Source organism: Furipterus horrens, unplaced genomic scaffold (assembly GCF_987537825.1).
Source record: "Furipterus horrens unplaced genomic scaffold, mFurHor1.1.pri manual_scaffold_5, whole genome shotgun sequence".
In the NCBI taxonomy this organism is placed as follows: domain Eukaryota; kingdom Metazoa; phylum Chordata; class Mammalia; order Chiroptera; family Furipteridae; genus Furipterus; species Furipterus horrens.
In genome coordinates, this window is record NW_028327175.1 from 144,005,528 (window position 1) to 144,025,083 (window position 19,556).

General features: G+C 38.1%; 1 protein-coding gene across 1 annotated transcript in view; it reads right to left on the bottom strand.

The window, feature by feature from the left end:
- Positions 1–902: 902 nt before the first annotated feature.
- Positions 903–19,556, bottom strand: part of A1CF (APOBEC1 complementation factor) — a 78,559-nt gene continuing 59,905 nt past the window's right edge. The window contains exons 7-12 of the mRNA XM_090278039.1: positions 17,309–17,406; positions 13,668–13,938; positions 11,518–11,723; positions 7,509–7,645; positions 6,658–6,809; positions 903–1,870 (exon numbers count right to left, since the gene is read on the bottom strand). Of these exons, the coding sequence (XP_090134165.1) occupies positions 1,719–1,870; positions 6,658–6,809; positions 7,509–7,645; positions 11,518–11,723; positions 13,668–13,938; positions 17,309–17,406 (1,016 nt within the window). The 3' untranslated portion in view covers positions 903–1,718. The remainder of the gene's footprint in view (positions 1,871–6,657; positions 6,810–7,508; positions 7,646–11,517; positions 11,724–13,667; positions 13,939–17,308; positions 17,407–19,556) is intronic.

A 19,556-nucleotide genomic window follows, 5' to 3' on the forward strand; every position in this document is an offset into this window, starting at 1 on the left:
TCCTAGGGAATCTGAGAAGGAAAATGTAAAGCTAAAAACACAAGGGCTTTCAGAGATTCAACTATAGCATCAAGGCCTTTCACATCTGATTGGAGTTAATAGAACTGAAAGGTGACAAGGACTTTTGTTATTGGAATTTATCTGATTTTGATTGGAATATGGCTTGATTTTGGTTCACAGAATTACACTGAAGAGTTGACAATTTTGTAATGCCTTTATACTTAAGTTTTCCCTTGAGACCTGTAGAATTTTGCAAGGGCCAAGGGATTTTTAAAAAATTGAAATTGTAGTACTGTTATGTCTTAAACCACTGATGAGACTTGAGCAGTAGTAATGGGTATTTGGTTGTTGGAATTCGATTAATTCTGATTTGAACAAAAAGAAATCATGTTCAAGTATGGCAAGTAAGTAGTGCCTTCTACTCCCCTCCGTTCCAGTTTCTGTAGCACCCTTACCCCTATTAGATGTTCCTGAGGAAGAGGACCCCAGCTCTAAGGGCTTCTGGTAACTAACACTGTTGCTGAGTTTCTGAAGAATCAGCTTCTAATTAGCAGTGACATAGTAAGGTTTTCTGTGATGTCTCCAAGACCAAAGCATTCAGGTACACTGAAGCCGTCTGAGACTTACTGGAAGTAAAACGAAGGAAAGGTAGAGGATTTCTTGGCAGATTTAATATAAACAGGTTAATAAGCCCAAGTCTGAACTAAGTTAGTATAACTTACTCTGAATGCTGGATGGTGGTCCAGATATTGCAAAAAGATAAAGAAGTAAGGGTAAGTCTTCACTTCTCTCTGTTTGAGATGACATTTCAGCCAATTTGCTGAACAGCCAAATGTATCATAGGTGATAGTCTGTATATGTGGTTTACTTTTTTAAGATATTAGAAAAGAGCAAAATAAGACTGAAAGGAAAATAAATCTATATTGACGGGTCAAATGCTTAAAATGAGAAAAAGTCATTTCAAATTGGAATGATGATTGTGTTGTGGGGCTCCTTGGGAAGGGCAGGACTTCTAGGGAAAAAGTGGTGGGCTAATGAATTTAATAAACAATAGGCCTGGATTGCTTTAACTATGTCTGCAAGATACCATGTCAATTTCCAGGAAGTTTCCTCAGATTGCAGGGGTCAGGAAGAGCCTGACCTATGACAAATTAACTGGATGGAATTTTCAGACTTCAGTGAGGGTGACTTCATCAAACTTCAGTCTTTCCAGAGCTCCAGCCCGTGAACGTGCCCCATGTGGTGTGTAATGAGGAACACTATGAAAAGCACCCTCACCTTCCTCTGCCTTTTGTGACTTTGGGCATCACAAAGCAGCTGCAAGCCAGGGTTAACACTCTGGAGTTGACTTGGCTCTCTTTGTTGTTACTGACTTCTGACGTCTGCTCAGTCCTTGAACTCATGCTGGCTAAAAGAGCTCCCTCAATGCTGTCAGGGTTTGTAAACATACTCCCAAGACACTCAGCAACCTTGGAAGAACAACTTCTGGGGACAGTGGCTCTTTTCTGTTAGAAAAAAGGCTCCTTAACATTTGGATGAATTAGGAATAATGTTCTCCTATCACGATTCTACAGTAGTATAAGCCATACAGTCTCAGGAAAGGCATCACATGAGGAAAAGTATGACGTGTGGTCATTAGGGGACTGAGAGGTTTATTTTTTCTATATAGTTTTGTGTCTTATTTTTAAATGGAAAAAAAAAAAAAAAAAGAGGTATCTTCAGAAGGCTCCATATCCATCCCCTCGGGCAGTCACTGCAAAAGTGGGGTAGACCTCATAGGTTGTATATGTGGCTAAGTCTTGTCCGAGGGTCACCGCTTGCTTGAGCTGGGCTGCGGACACGGGGGCAGCTGCGTTAGGGACGGCGTATCCTGGAGGGAGAGGCAGAGAAAACGTCAGGAAAGGGACTCCAGTTTGCTTCCTTTTGGCTTGCTGTCTTCTTGGGGAATAGGTACATATTCTCGTCTGTACATTTTAAAAGGTGCTCCAAAGGGACTCGTTCATTAGGGGCAGCGTTCCTCCAAGGGAGGTCAAGCACCTGTGACAGAATCACTTCACTCTTAAGAGAATTAGAAACAATGGGGCAAGAGTTCAAGAAATGGAAATTTAACAGGATGCTGAGTTGGTTAAAGCATGAGATTCAGAGCTTTTCCAGAGGGTCTCAGAATGTATAAAGGGGGCAGGGAGGGGGGATGGGGTTCCGTGGGTCTGCTTCTGCTGCACCACCCCCCCCTAAATGAAATGTTAAAATACATTGCCTTCACCCAAGAAGTATGTGTAAGGACTGGGCACATCAGTAGAAGAAATATTTAAAGTTTTAGCATGTTTTTATAGTAAAGCACCATGAAAGCAAATACCTGGACTGACCACATTTAGACCTAATCTTGAAGGGCAAATCACATTTGTCTTTGGTGTATTTGGATGCTAGTCCTCACCCTCAGGAACCAAGGGACTGGTAAGGAATCATCATGTGCTCTCACCTTAGCATTATGCTTAGTTGATTAATATTCACTTTTGAAGAAGAAAGCATAGCAGCTCTTATTTAAGAGCAATATTACCTGGTTAATGTTTGAGACCAAAACCTGGGTTTTGCTGAGATGATCCAAAAATTGTAAAAGATAACAAGAAAAAGGGAAACGTATACTTAAGCCATGAACGAGAATCAGACTTAAAGAAAGAAAAACCCATTTTGTTTACGTGCTGTGGAAGTCTGCCCAACCCCAGACACATTGATTTCTTTCTGGTGGCTTCTCAGGAGGTGGTGGCAGGAAGCTGGCTGGACTATTTTTTAAAATATTGAATCCACTCCTTGGCTCCCGCACTTGGGGCAGTTTAATGCTGAGTAATGCACTAGTGAAGTTTGGTACATTTCCCAAGGATATGAGAAATGTGTTAACAATTACTTTCATGATTTTGGAAACAGTGTATCTAAAGTAAGTAAATGAGTAAGTAATGTGTGTGAAGTATAGATTTTATCTTTAGGGATTCTGAGTTTTCTTTTGCAATTTGGCTTGTTTTTTAGGTACTAGAACATTTGTATTTCAAACAGATTCTTCCTTGAGGCTTATTATTCTCTGCTTGATTCTACAGTCAAATTATGAGAGGTTCTCAAATTCTTAGGCATTCCCAAGACAACTGTCATGCCCTATTTTTTTTTTACTTCTTGTAAGATCTAATAGAAGTGAGGGTGAGATACAACATTCTTGGAAAAAAGCAAACCCTTCTCAATGTGAAAGCAAACTTTAAAATTCTCCTGACAGTGGGTCATTTATTTTTATAGTACATTTGTTAGGGGTCTTTGGGGTACAGCTTTCAGCAAAACAGAGGTTCCACTTTCTGCAAGAACTGAGAAGTCCTGGCATATGTCCCCAGTGGACAGACATGTTAACACCTTATTTTATGGAATGCAAGCGCAGGGTTGATGGCCCCACTACAGCTCCGGGGAGACCTTGCCCTCCGCAGAGGAAGCTGTTGCCTTGGTAACCTCTCAGGGGCGCTCCACACATCTTCTCTTTCTACAGAACAAAGCTGGAATTGAGGTCACATTTGTGTGTGAAACATTAGTTTCATCCTCACCTGCCAGAGTGGAGGACAGATTCACAAATTTTGAGAAATAAAGAAAATGAGAGTTAACCTTAGTTGTTATGAATGTGAGGGTTATAGAATTCTCACACCTTAATATAACCAATGTATGAATTAATCAATAAGAATGTCATATTTCTATGTCTAGTCAGGACTATCTGATTTGGGTTTGTGGGGAAATATGAACACAATGACAAGTCAGAATGACAAATTTATTTAAAAGAAACAAACTTTTATTATTAAAAAAGGAATGGAGTTACTCAAACTAAATGGTGAGAAAAAATTTCCAAAGGGTCCCCTCTCTAAAGATTTAATTTCTTTTTAATTATCAGCATTTTGTATAGGTACATAATAAATGGGGAAAAGTTTTTTAAATTTGACCCTGAAAGGTTGTTGATCTAGAGGTAAACTGTATTTTAAGCAATCAGCATATGCCCCAGATCAAAATTATAGAACAGATAAAATGAGGCCTGATCGTATACATACTGAAAGAATCTCTTCCCCTACTCTAGCTTTTGACTTAAAATAATTTAAGAAAAGTGTGATCTACACATTTCTTTTAAAAATCAAAGCAATAAAAGTAAAATTGAAGATTGGATTTGGGGAGGGAATGCAAGGATTTCTTAAATGCTGATTGACCATGGCTAAATGACTTCGTCTTTCTAGAACTTGGTTTCTTCATATGTGCAATGGCCATTGTGATGGAACCTATCCCTTGTGGCATCATGAGCATTACTGAGATAACATAAAGCACGCTGGGGATTTAGGTGAGTGCCTGGCACACAGTAAGCTCAAATAAGCATCAGCTATTAATAGGTAGTTTCAAATTCCCTTACTAAAAGTAAAAACCAAACCAAACCACACCAAAGCTAGTCAATTGCAGAGAGACTGACTCATACAAGATCACACAGGTATTGAAGCTGAGCCAAGACCAGACCCAAGTTTTGCTGCCCAGCTCCATTCTCTTGCCTCATACTTTAATGGTTCATTTATTTGGCAAGTTCTTTTTGGCCACAGATGGCATAGGTGGGGCTTACAAACAACTCTACGAGTCCATGGTACCAAGAAGGGCTTCCCAAACACTCTCTGCAGGGTGCCATTTCTGGCCCAATATTTTCTTTTAGAAATTTTGAGATTTTTTTTTCACTTGAAAATAAATCTTAATGCTATTAAAGTGGAAAATGTGCTAATTTAATTACCCAATTCTATTTATCTAAAACACACAATGCAAACATATAAGTATCTATTCACTCCACATGTCAGAGTCCATTCGTTTCATGGTTTGGAAAATGGGGAGAATAGATTCCCCTTAAAATGCAAATCAGCAGGTGTTTCTTTACAGTTAACTTTAGCAAAATTTATACAAAATAGTGAGCAACAATGACCTTTACTTGAAATTCACAAGTAAATTTACTTAATTCACAAGAAAACACCAATACTGCATTTAGTTCAAGTTTCTGTACTAAAATGTAGAAACACTGAACTACACAAATATTGAAAAGTTAAAAATTCCTTAATTTTTTTATTCCTGGTACCACTACCACAATTTACAGGGCAACATACCTGGTGTAATGAAAAGAAAAAGACAAAGACAAAGCTACCACAGATAAAAGACCTCAGGAATGTACATTTAATTGACACTGCACTGCATTAACCAATCGCTGCACTTTCTGTCAACTGTGGCTCTGACGTCCTGAACAAGAAGGGTTTCCATGTTAAAGCTGCAGTAACTTTTCTGACTGTGGATCATCATTCCTTCTGTGGCAGATTTTTACAGGCCCTCTAATGCATTTGGGACGACATCTCAAAGTAACCTGCAGCTTTCCTGACAACTCCTCGCTCTCTCTCCTGCTGAGAACTGTAACCCTTTCCTGCTGAGTGTGAGAACCTCCTGCTACCATATCCACCATTTCCACCACCAGATCCAAAACCACCACCACAGGGGCTGCCTGATCTTCTTCCATCCAAACCGTCCCCCTTCATGGGTCCATAATTTGATTGCCATTGTCCACTGTAATTTCCAAAATCATTATAGTTTCCCCCACCACTGTAGTTACCACCAAAATTTCCCCCTTTATTGTAACCATCATATCCTCCACCACCTTAGTTTCCAATCCCGGTCCTCTACCACCACCACAGCCTCCTATACTGCTATGATGGGGACCATCACCACAGTTGCCACCATCACCTCCAAATCCATTATATCCCCCCATTGCCTCTGCATAACTACCTCTGCATAACTACCTCTGCTGCCACCTCCAGGATAGCCTCCTCCTCCACCAAAGTTTCCACCGTGGCCAAAGTTCCTGCCACCACCTCCGAAGTTTCCTCTATGGCCCATAAAGTTGCCAGATCCACCTCCAGCACCTCTTTGTGATCCAGCAGGCTGTATTTCTTGTTTAGAAAGGGCCCTTTTCACTTCACAAATATGCCCATTAATAGTGTGGTATTTCTGAACAACAATTTCGTCAACTGCATCATGATCAACAAAACTTACAAAAGCAAATCCTCTTTTTTTGCCACTCTGCCCAACTTCCATCACCTCTATGGTTTCCATCTTGCCATACTTTTCAAAGTAGTCTCTCAAATGATATTCTTCTGTATCTTCTTTAATACCACCAACAAATATTTTCTTCGCTGTTTGATGGGAACCAGGCTTTACAGAATCCTCTCTCAAAACAGCTCTCTTTGGTTGCACTATACACCCATTAACCTTGTGGGGTCCAACACACATCCCTGCATCCACCTTTCGACACAAGAGGAAGTCACGAAACCGAAGCCCCGGGAATGTGTTGTTTGGGGCTGTCTCATCACCACACAATCTGTGAGTGTGCCCCATTTTCCAGAATGTTCTCTTAAACTATCATTTGTAGTTTCAAAGCTTAAACTACCAATAAACAGTTTTCTCAAGTGCTCTGGTCCTCTGGATCGTGGCCCTCCTCCCCGTGACAGCGGCGGGGATGGCGGTGACAACGGCGGCTATGGCCAGGGTCAGGCTGGGGGTGACCCGGCGCTGATTTCACCTCCATTCTATGACCGGCCTCACCTCTTCCAACCTGGCCTAGCATTTTCATACCTGGAAAGGCAGCAGCAGAAGCGGCAGTAGCCACTGCAGTCGGCGTGGTGGCTCCATCGGTGGGGATGCCCAGGGTCTGCAGGGTGTACTCGGCTGCGTACGTCTTTGCTTCGTCCACATAGGCACTTAGCTTCGGAGGTGTGAAGGGGTGGCTGGAAAGCATGGTTAGGACAGGCGTTTTAAATTTATGCTACTGAGACAGTAAAAGTCTAAGGTGCTGTTAGCTTTTGAAGATGCTAGGATAATAGAATTTTGTTTGCCTATATTTATTCTCTTCGCTATTAAAGTTCTAAATACATATGCATGTAGAAATATCTGTGAATTGACCTAGAACATTGGTGGCTGGTGTCATTCTTGGAGCATACTTGCAACCACTGAAGTGGATTTTCTAAAGTACGTGCAAAAACTGTGGATCCCAAATTAATGTGGAAATGCAGACTCAAGGTAAAATTGAGAAGGTAACAGCCCCTAACAGAGAGGTTGTATCTTTGGTTCCAAATTTAAATGACAGAGCATTTAAAATGGCTATTTCATATGGTTCAACCTAAATACTACATAGATAAAATAATGGGTTATAATGTTCATTTTTATTAACTGTTACCTCTGCAGTTTTCCACTGGTTGATTATGCTACCAGGTCTTCATTGTCTGTACAGAATTTGGGGGCTTTGAGATTCGGTCTCATAGCTGACACATGCATCCCACCTCTACATTTCAACGTTTGCATTTAATGAAAATGAGTGGGTAGTAGACTTGAATATTTATTTTATTTAGGTTGCATTAAAATACACTTAATTTATGAGTCTCTTACTCTAAAATCTACATGATTAGAAATTTGGAGAAGTTACCCACATTGCAGGATTCTGGCTGGCCAGAGCGGGAATGGTTATTTTGTATAAGAATAGTTGTCTTTGATCTTGTCCAATGGCAGAGTGCAGCTGATATACTGGCTGTCCCCAGTTATTTTTCTGACAAATTTCTTCTAATATCTACGAGAGTAAAAAGAAAAAAAAAAAAAAAGATTTCCCTTTCAAATGTCACACTTGCACTATTTAACCAGCTTTCATATTTTTAAACTCTGCCCCTCAGAGTTTAAGCTAATATAAGAAGATATAAAATGCCACGTGGTTTAATGACCCTTAAATTTTAAGATGAGCTCAATTTGAACTCCATTTAAAATGTTAGGTTTATTAATTTATAAAAATCGTCTTCACACCATTTATTCTAATATGCTTTTAGTTTAGTCCATTAGCTGTAACTTTTACCAATAGTTTAATTTTATCATTTGTTTGATATATTTATCCCTATTTAAAGAAATTGATATTCTAGCACTGTCTGGCTGGATTTACACATAATTATCCTTAATCCTTCTGTTTATAATGGCTTAGAAAAAATAACCTAAAAATACAGTATATTCTTATTTCGTGATCTCTATCATAGGATTTAACTTCACATTTTCATAAAGAGTTTTAAAGTTTAATGAGTTAGTATTTATTGATGAGCATTAATAGGTAAGAACCTGGCTGGTTTGGCTCAGTGGATTGAGCGTCGGCCTGCGAGCTAAGTGTCGCTGGTTCGATCTTCCAGTCAGGGCATATCAGAGAAGGAAAACTCTGATTTCAAAAACCTCCGCTGCCTTGCGGAATACCTCTTCAGGGGAAAGGCTAAGGGAGTAAACCCCGACAGAAAATCCGGAGCCGGAGTCCCTAAGGCGGTTTGACGTTGTAGTCAACACCGGCAACTCCTGCGGCGCACCTGAAGCCAAGCTGTATTGACTCCGTCTTTCCCTTGGACCCTTCAGCTGCGAAGAGAGGGGGGTCTGCTGCATGGGCAACAGCAGACCCTCCATATCACCCTGCCCAGGCTCTGTAGCTTCAGCTTCACTGGAGAGGCCACTCCAGCGTTATCGTAAGATGTCGATTCAACACGGGAGGAGACAGATACCGTGTCACTCCCGAGTCGGACTGCACAACCATTCTCGGCGGTGCAGATAGACTCTTAAGAAGCTACACACCATCGTCTCTCGAGACGGACGGCTGCCGACGACGAATAGGTAAGAGTTGACACTGGCAATGTTTTTGGCCAAACATTTCTGATTATTTTTACAATAATCTGATTGATAGCATCTTTCTGCATGTTTTTTTTTCTATAATTACTCCAGACCAAATCATGTCTAAAGGCACATATTTTCTTCATCCTGAAGCCATTTTTGATGGTCCACATTCCCCAGTGCTCCCATTAGTCAGCAGACTCAGTAAAGTGTGCAAAATAGGGCATACATCTCAAAAAGAAAAAAACCTTTTTGGGACAGAACAGTGTCCCAGGATGGCTCTGCGGAGCTTCTCTCATTTGTTTTAACACCAATACAGGGACAACAGCATAACATTTTCCAGTTTATTAAATTTACAGATTGCTTGTGTCTTCTCTATTAACTTTTTCTCTTAATATTTTCACTTTTGTAACCACTCTTGTCATCTACAAAGCATTCTCTAAAGTTCTTGGACAGTAGTAAATTGCTTTAACTGGCAGATATTCTGTTTATGTCCATTGAGTAAATACATGCTAACGGAGTAGCAGCTCTAACTATTGATGCTGCAGGGCAGTACCTGACCCTCTGCTCTTTTTGTTGGAAGATCACATAGTGGAGTTGTTAAGGCTCCATTCGTGTTGGGGTGGTGGTGGTGGTGCCATGACCTTCAGTTTCTAAGCATTAGTCGCAGAAATTCAGGGACAAATTAATTAAAGAATTTGCATTGGTTGATGGGGGGATGGTTACTCACATCTTAATAAATACCTTGACCAATTTATAACCTGGGTTTGATATGAAAAGCAGAGGCCATTACTCATGCTATAGAATTTATGATTATCATCATTTTTAATCTTCTTAGAAGACTTCTAGTTTTTCCAGTATTTTAATTAGGTTCCTTATTTTAAGTCTTAAGCCAAGGGAGATTGGATGACTTGCTTTGCATTTTCTGAGCAAAGTTCTGAGTCCAGACTTAATGGCACTTGATAGATTTTATTATAATTATCTGTGTACTTGTCAATAACCTCTCATTGAATTGCCATACAATTTTTTCCCAGTTTTACTGAGATAAAATTTACAAATATCATTGTATGAGTTTCAGGTATACAGCATAATGGTTTGACTTACATGTATTATAAAATGATTACCATAATGTTTAGTTAGCATCTATCATCTCATTTAGATACAGTAACAAGAAAAAGAAGAAAAAGGAAAGAAAATACTTTCCTTGTGATAAGAACTCTTAGGATTTATTTTCTTAACAGCTTGCATATATATCATACAGTGGTATTAATTATAGTCATCATGTTGTACACTACATGCCTAGTACTTATTTATCTTAGAATGAAAAGTTTGTATCTTTTGACCATCTTCCTCCTATTCCCCCTTCCCCACCATCCATACACTTCTGGTAACCACAAATCTGATCTCTTTTTTTGAATTTGGTTAGTTTATTTTTTAAGATTCCACATGTAAAGTGAGATTGTACAGTATTTTCTTTCTGCCTGACTGACTCAGAATACTCAAGGTCCATCCATACTGCAAATGGCAGGAGTTCTTCATTTTTAAAAATCTGTTGAGCATTTATACATCTCCTTTGGAAAAATGTCTATTCAGGTCTTTTTCTCATTTTTTTAATTGGGTTCCTTTTTCTGTGCCATGTAATTTTTGATGGCAAGGATTGTGTTATATTTGACTTTTTATCCCCAGAACCTAGCAAAATAGTTGGTGCATAAAGTCTGCCTAATAAATGGTTTTTGAACAAACAAATGATTGCTGTTTACCATTCTGATAGGCACTATTTTTTTTAATTGGGTAGAATTAACAAAAACCTTAGCTGTACTAATCTGTGTGTATAAGAAAGCCAGTAATCCCCCCCAAAACAAACAAACAAACAAAAAACCAAACAAACAAAAAACCAAACAAACAAACAAACAAAAAAAACCTCAAGAGGAGCTTTTAGAAAACCAAGTTTTCTACTTGAGTGCAGTCATAGGCTACTTCCATAAATTTGGGGCTTATGCCTTTTGGGTGAGAGTAGGAAAATTCCCTTTGGAACATACAAACTATAACTCTTGACAAATGGGCATTGGTTATTCAGCGGAAGTGTCGCAGAGATCTGCTGAGGGAAGAGTGTAAAGATTACCATAGAATCAGTTTGGTGTTATTTTTAACCATGTTTGTTATTCAGTTTCCACACTAAAACATTTTTTTTCACTTTTAGTTTTCCTGTAATTAAAACCACAACTTCATTCAGAGACCTGGAAAATTAGAACCTTGAAATGATAGTAATAAAAACTCATCATAATGCTGCTGTGCAAATATAACCACAGTGGAAAACTTAATTTGATATAACTGATGGCATGTTATAGTTAATATGAGTAATAATATCATGTTTCCAAGAAAACATGTCCTAAATAGTCTATTCATACACTGTCATGAATACCCTTCATTTGCTAACTAACCTGGCTCACACACATCTGGCATTTATTTTGAACTAAGGTCTTTGCTTCATATTATTTTATTTAAGGTATTGGTTGATAATTCTCAATAGCTCTCAGGATCGTTGCATTTCAGTGCAAAATTCTTTCAGGTACCATACTTTATAATTAAAAAAAAAAACCAAAACACCACAGTCTACAATGGAACAATGGCCCTCAGCATGCAGCATTCTCAAACAGCACATTATGTTGGTCACTTATCTGTGTAAGAGAAAAAAACAAGACAAAACAAAACCATAACCCAAGTAGGGATCAAGTCAAACCATTTGATGAAAGGTGAATAATGGACTCTGGCTCAACTTAAAGAAACTATCTCCAGAACAACATCACCTACCTGGGGGGCAAGTTTAATTCCTTGGGGTTTTAAGGTAACAGGATTCATGGGGGTGAGTTCCATTCCAGGTAAAAGATCATAGAGTTTGTCTTCTTTCTTGTCTCCTTTGACCTGATATCCACGTCCCAGGCCTGTATATGCCAAGTAGCCACGGCCGCCCAGTCCTCTAACTCCCGCAGCCCCTACAGGTACATTCATGTAAATTTCTAGGAATGTAAGAAGGCATTAAACTGAATCAAACCACCAGAAAATCACCCTGAATCTTACTGTAATGGAAAAGTTAGCCCAGGTCACATTGATTATTGCCCTGAAGATGGGTAGAAAACTGTAATGTAATGAAATTCAACATAGAGTTCACCAGGGGTGTATTTTTTTTTTTTTTAACTATCTGTGGAAGAAAGTAATACTATCAAAGTTATTGATAAGTACATGAGCAACTTAAAAACTTTGGTACAGAGAAAAATTTTGCAATTTCTGCATTCAGTTAACCTTTTGTTGACATTTTCTGTAGAATAATAAATGTTGGGAAGATGATTTTTAGAAACATCCCAACATGAAATGACCAAATGCATTAAAATCAGTCCTGTATTTTGTCATTGATCAGTAAATCAAAAATGAATTCTAGCTTTTCCAATAATTTTATTTCCAATGATCTGTTGGAAAACCAATATTTAGAAAGCATTTTAAATTCACCATTTTCTACATTCTGTTCTGTCAATGTGAGGCTTAAATTTCCATTGAGTTTCATTAATAGATTCCTTTTGATTTTTTGTTTTTCACATTGCTACATTGATTTCCTATTGGTGACATAAAGATAAAAATGTTAAATGGATTACCCTTCATCCATGAATATCATCCACTGATTTTTTTTCTTATTATAAGACAGGTATTTTTCCCCCTTGGAGTAGAGTTTGTTTTTATCTTACATTACAACTGGTTGACAATTTATATTTAATATATGAATTGTTTAATGATGTGATTTTAGATAATAAATGCATAATGTTTTAATGACATAATTTGTCATCATGTAGACTGATTATCCTGAAGGAAATCCTAATGACTTCTTTTGCATTACAATTTTGGGGCAAGTGATTGTATTAGGAGCAGTAGACTTTTAAGACTGTTGAAGACCAGAGCTCCTTGGATGGTCAATTCAGTTCTCCTGGAAAATAGTGAAATATAGTAAAACCAATGTTTCCAAAGTAATCTGGACATGCCTGTTTGCTTCTAAGTCAAACCCAAGAATAGACTTAAATACATAGTTTGTTGTTGAATTGCCTAGTTCAGTGTCATATTCAGAAGGCAGAACTAGGATTCTGTTGGTATTAGCCACATTCTAGCACAACTACTCTGAAGAATCCCGTTAAACAGCGATAAAATAGTTTCTTGGGAGTACAAAAGATTGTTTTCCCTTATTTTCAATATTGATTGAACTGACTGCACTCAGAAAACTGCTTGGACATTTGGAATTTTTATAGGATTCAAAAGGAAAGGTTTATGGTTTCACGGTCATACTGAGTTTTTGTTTCTTTCTCTTCTATTTGTGCTTTACTACACAGTTACCCACATTAAAAAGAAATAAGCTGATTTCCGGAATAGTGTGCCTTTCTAGAAGACAACACCATTGCTTGGGGAGATAGATGAGAGCATCTTACATATGTTAGAATATATTTATGATAATTTGTGATTTACTTAAAGATGATGCCACTGAGTCAGTATCAAATAAACAAGTGCCTTGACATGTTTTTGCTATTTGAGGTAATTGGTTTTCATTGGACCATACTGCTCTCACCTTGAAGTTTTGTAACAAGTCACATATGACTGCAATGTGGTCATTCACTCATAAATGAGAGAAGCTAACAATTGTGGCCCTCAGATTTAGTTTGTTCAAATTTCATGGATCCAGGCAAAGATCAAATGTGTGCATAGACTCATCTGTACAATGTTGTGATCAAGTTTTCTCAATAACCAGTTGTAATGTGAAAAAAGATTCCTATGGAAGGAAAACTATTGATATAATACTTGATTTTTAACAAACAATTTTCAAGTCCTTTCCTCCCAGCAGACCCATCCAATTTGTCTAAGGCTGTTGCAATACAAATCATTTAAAATTATGGAGTTATTTGGAGGCAAGAGCTGATTAGCATTACCTCTAACAGAAGGGGCTCGGATAATGGCCCTGTTGCCAAGGTGGCCTTTGGCGGCTGGGAAATGAAGGCTAGGAATTGTGTAGGCCTGGGGAGCGTAGAAGACAGGAGCCCCAAGGTAGGTTGTGGTAGGATCGTAGACATGGCCCAAAGAGTAGGTGTACTCTCCTTGCAGCATGGTGCCCCTGCCACCTGTGCCTCGGGTATACCTAACATAACTGTCCTTGTCCACTGGTTTGGCCAGGGTCACTTCAATGGGGGAACCATCCAGCACCTGTTGTAGAGGGCAAAAAAAAAGCAACATGAGAAGATATGAAGACAAACCAGTGTGGCTGAGCCCTCATAATGCATTTCTTCTGTGTTCACCTTTGGCTGCTGTGTGTACTGACTGTTTCAATTATATGTATCTTGTCTCTTTATAGGTTGGTGTTTGTATGTAAGTTAAATTTTTTTCAATATAATTTTGTTGATAAGTTGCATATAAGCTGCCAACAGGTTTTCACAGTTAATTGGCCACTATCCATTAACTTATTGGTTATGACTATCTGAATACAGTCACTGAGACAGAGAATTATGCAATATTTTGATGTGATATATGTTTTAAATTATGTATTTATGTACTTATATAATTCGAAGACATTTTAGATTATATGGGTAGAACATAATCTCTACTACCTAGAAGAGTACAGTGAAGGTGAATAAAGAGATCTTATCAATTATTAACATTTTTGTATGGGAAGCCCAGTTAGGCCTTTCTGGCTGCAAGCCAGCTAAATGTCTTGCTCTTTAGAGTAATACTCAATAAGTAAGTTTTCATTGGGAAGGAGGAGAGGCTTAAAAGTGGGGCCTGACTCAGGCAAGAGGAATCTATGAGGCTATTACATTATCTCCCATTTGTACTTCCTTGTGAAGTAAGCATTTGGTCTGCTGAACAGTTGGGAACTACCAAACAAAAATGGTGGGACAGTATTGAGGTTTCTCAAGTCAGGCACTCCATAAAACTTGTCCTCAAGAATTACTGAAGTGGCACTATTCTGACAGAAATTTTTGACATTGCAAACAACTCTGGATAATAGCTGAAGATAATAGTTAAAAATAATAGCTGTGTGTAAATCTACATGTCTGACTCACTTCTAGGTACCACTGGCATACACAAGAGACAAAGATGGCTCTCAACAAATACTTAATAAATCAATGTATTTCTTATCAAAGGGACAAGGTGTTGTGATAAAGCTTTTGTGGCTTCTTTCTAATAAGTATATGATGTGCTACTATTTTATATAAAGAAAATAATGATATAAAATGTTACTGCAAAAATTCCCTTTCATAGTAGCTGAGTGTGCAGCCTTATTATCTGATGTCGTGAGCAATTCAATGGTTTCTGGATCATTGAAGTCTGCTGGATAAAGTTTGTACTTCACAGTGATCCAGAGCATTTTGTTCAGCCTCTTGGGCAACTTATCCTTGGTTCTATATACCTACCCAAATTTTTAGTCACTTCTTTTGCATTACAATTTTGGGGGAAGTGATTGTATTAGGAGCATGAGACTTTTAAGACTATTGAAGACTAGAGCTCCTTGGATGGTCAATTCAGTTCTCCTGGAAAATAGTAAAACATAGTAAAACCAATGACACCAGGAGTCGGTGTCAAATATGATAGATGAAACACACTGAGAGAGACAATCCATCTGGTATTTAACTATGTTATATTACCATTGATGTAATTAGAAGAAATGGAGTATTAAAGGAATGAGGTAAACTTGGATATGGGATTCTTTATGTCATCAGTCCTTTCTTTCAGATGAGAAACCCAAATAGATCTCTGCTTATAAGCAATTTCCTATCAAGAGATGTTTGTAATAAAATGATTACATACTGAAAGTCAAGTTTCTTATTGTAATAGATTTTGTTTTGCATTCCTGTCACTCCAACAGAGTTTTAAACTCAACATTGTATTTTAGTTAGTTGGTTTAGACATTTCAAGAGCTAAGACAATAGCTCATTAATCTGTATAGCCCAAGCCCGGAAAAATTTCTTGCACATTATCAATATCCACAAATATTTATAGAGTAGGTGGAGAATTACATCCAAAGCTCAATTTGTCACTTTTCTCTTCAAATATGCTTTCCTTCCTGGTTTCCCTAACAGTATTACCCTAGTTTCCCATATTGAAAACCTATAATGACTCATTCTTCTTTCTCACCCCTATATATAATCAGTTCCTGGGTTCTTTGAATTCACCCCTCACCCTGCCCCATAGTCCTATGTAGAGCTCTCTTCTACATTCCATTCCCACCCTAGTTCAAGACTTTTTTCTCCCATTTGGGTGACTGTAGTAACTTTTTAACTAGTTCTAATTATACCTCTCTTCCTACTCTATAAAATTTCAACTCTTAGTAAGTTTATTTCCCTAAATTGTACATATGATCATTTATTCTACTGCACAAAGACTTCAAAGTCTCACAATGTTTAACAAATTAACCCTAAGTATCCACATGCATACTCAAAAACCTTCATAGTTTCTATGCAAACTTATTTTTTATTTTCCCATACCATATTGTAGTTAACTATAATTATATTTAGTTTATACTTAACAATAATATCAAATATATATTTAATTGCAGAATATATATGCCCACTTTTATCAACATATCTAGCTATAAATACATATATAGCTTTAAAAATTGGGAAAATTTGAATAGTTTTTCATTGTAATTATTCCATTGTTTTCTGCTGTTTATAAATTAATCATAAATTACCACTTAATTTGATAATCATATAATAAATAATTATGAGTTAGCATTTAATTCAGATTATCCCTTTTCAGCAATCTTTATGTATATTTAGGAATGCTTTCAAATTGAAAAAGTCTAACCTGCACATTGTTCTCAAAGTAATAACATTTTAATGATATTATTAAATGTATCAATGATGATAAAACAATGCTTCATAGACACGTATTAAATACTTACTAATTTTTGCTTTGCAGTTTTACTTTTGTATTTTGAAGTTAGTACTTTTTTCCTCAGGACTCAAACATCTCTGTACATGTTAGAGAATCTCTTATACCCTGCCTGGGTCTCACAGTAGCTGAAGGGCCTATTCTGAGAGAGCCTCATTTGCCCTCTGGATCTACTCCCCATTGGTCTCCAGCCTCTCTGCCAGGGGCTGGGGTGCTCTGCATCGAGTCCTCTCCAGGGCTCCCACGCCTTCTGGATTAGGGTTGGATTTGGCCCTTGGGGAATCCTGGCAGGAGGAGGAAGGGTGAGTTTGGGCTATTTCTTCTTCCCGCTCTTTCTCTGAGAGGTTACCTTAGCCTGGATGTACTTCTTGATCAAAGATCACTACTTCTCTCAAAAAGCCTCGTTCTATACAATCCTCTCTCCTTCAGGTTTCCTGTTACTTCCCCACCCCTTACCCTTTGACTCCAGGAATGCCATGAGCCCTAAGTGGGACAAATGAGTGACATGCTCATCATTACTTTTCATCACTTTTCCTTTGTTCATCTTAAATGGACTGAGACAGCCATGTCAGTGATGGAGAAAGCCTGAATGAGGTAGACTTGCAGGATTGTTCTTTTGAGTAAAGTTTCCACACCAAACTTTGATGGAATCTGTACATATATTTTCTTTATCCTACATTACCTTCCCATTTAAAGCTTTCATAGCCTCAATTGCAGCTTCTCGGTTACTGAAGTGCACAAAAGCATAGTCTCGGATTTTTTTTACCCTTTCCACAGCACCTGTAAATAGAATAAAGCATTATTATTAAAATACTGTTAAAGTGTATTGTTGCTTGCTCAATTTAAAAAATAAACTTCTCCTAGAGTGAAGTCAAGATGGGAACTTGTTTAACATGAACTTGTTAGCAGTGTAGCATGCCCATTAACCTCTGTAAGTTTTACTCAATAGAGAGTATCTTGAGAGACCAGGTTTTCTTCTCCTATGCTTAGTTTCTAGAGAAAATATAGGATGAGACCCTATGCCAGGGAGAACCAGAAGAAGAGATAGGTTCTCCTTTCCTCCTCCCCATCAAAGTTCAGTTATCTTCTGAGATCCAAGGCCATAGAGCAATTAGAGTTTTTACTCTACCACATGGTTCAATAGTTAGAAACCGTCTTCCTTTGGAATAATGATTGTGCTGTAATGTAACAACAACTTTAAAACATTGCAGTCCTTCTCTTCTCTCTCCCTGTGGCATTCAACCCTTGACTTCTTATGACAATGTTTGTACAGAGCTTAACGGTCTCGCTAAGCTAAGAAAATCAATAAAGGTATCCGAGACCATGAAGCATGGGGTATGTAATCAATTAAATTCCAACATGGTCCCTATTCCTTCAGTGTCGGGTGGGCTAATTCTTCTGACTCTACCTCATGGCCTGTCTTGGTAATTGAGAAGTAAGAGGTGGGCCATGAGGACTTTTACTTTTCTTGTCCTTGCAGCATTTATTCTTTAGTGCATCCTCCAACGAGGCTCTCCTGGACTGTTAGCACCCTGAGAACAGGATCTGCTTCAGAGGCACCTTAGTCTAGTTTTCACTCAGTCCCTAGCTAGTGCCTTGTGCACAGGGGCTGTTCAGTAAATGTACATGGAATGAGCAAATATTATCAGTCAATTCGCACTCCAATTTCTATCATCCACATTAGTTGCATGGCATTTCAGATGGTAATGATTTAGATGTTCTGAAATTCATCCTGCAGATGTTGAAATTGACTTTCATTTTTGAGCAATGATGTCCACCTACACCTGATTTTGCAAATTTTGATATATGAAAATTTAGCCTCATAAAACAGGCAAATGAGAAAGTCAGAGTTTGTATCATAAAAACTGTTTATTTCCTACAATAGTATTCACCACATGGCTTATTTTAATGTGTTCCTTCTTTAGTGTATAGGAATTTGTTTGCTGATTGATCATCATTTGGCAGGAAGTGAGGCAATGAAATATCAGTGAAATCCATTAGCACTGATGAAAAAGTCTCTGAGATCATAACTTGAAAAACATTACTTTGTTCATTATCAATTTGTCAGCAGTCAGAGGTTACCTGAAGAGAAACACACCTGCAGTCGAAAGGAAGATTATCAGAGGACCATGGTTCTCAGAGTGTGGTCCTCCTACCAGCAGTATCAGCTTCAGCCTGGAACTTCATAGAAATGCAAATACTTTGGCTTGACCCCAGACCTACTGAAGCAAAAACTCGGAGCTAGCCATCTATTTTAACAAGCCCTCCAGGTAAGTCTATGCTAAACTGTTTTAGGAAAATCAGATTCTGTAGAATGACTATAATTAGAATTTCAGCAGATACCTTTAGGCTACAATGGGGAAGAGCATACATTTTTTTGCCCCAGTTTCTGTTCTGATTGTCATTTATTTTTTCTGAGTGGCATTGTACTATTTTCAGGCTAATCAGGCTTAAAATAATATATGGTCAGATATTTTCCAGGAAAGCTCTGATTCCTCTGAGGGATCTAAACATAGTTTTTCCACTGGAAAAGAAACTAGTTGGCTCTTTTTCTTTCCAATACAGCAGGTGTCTGCTATTCGTTCACTCTCTGTAATTCATTTATTATTTTCATATAATTAATAGGGCCTGGGCATATGTTTCTCTTCAACATGCAGATGGGAAAGCTGATAACCAGTGACTATGAAAGGAAGCAGCCTTTTAGTGGTTTCTCACTCCAGCCCTTTCCAAAAAAAGGTAATGTTTTAAATAGATAAAAATAAGTATTATTCCTCTGGGAAGGTAGAAAGTCAACACAAAGTGGGGGAGGGGCGGGGAGAATACATTATTTATACACAGTTCCTGTGCCTACTACTGCCTCAACTTTCAGATCTCAGCTTACAGGTCATGTCTCCTAAACATGTGTCTTCTCTGCACCCCAAGGGTAGACT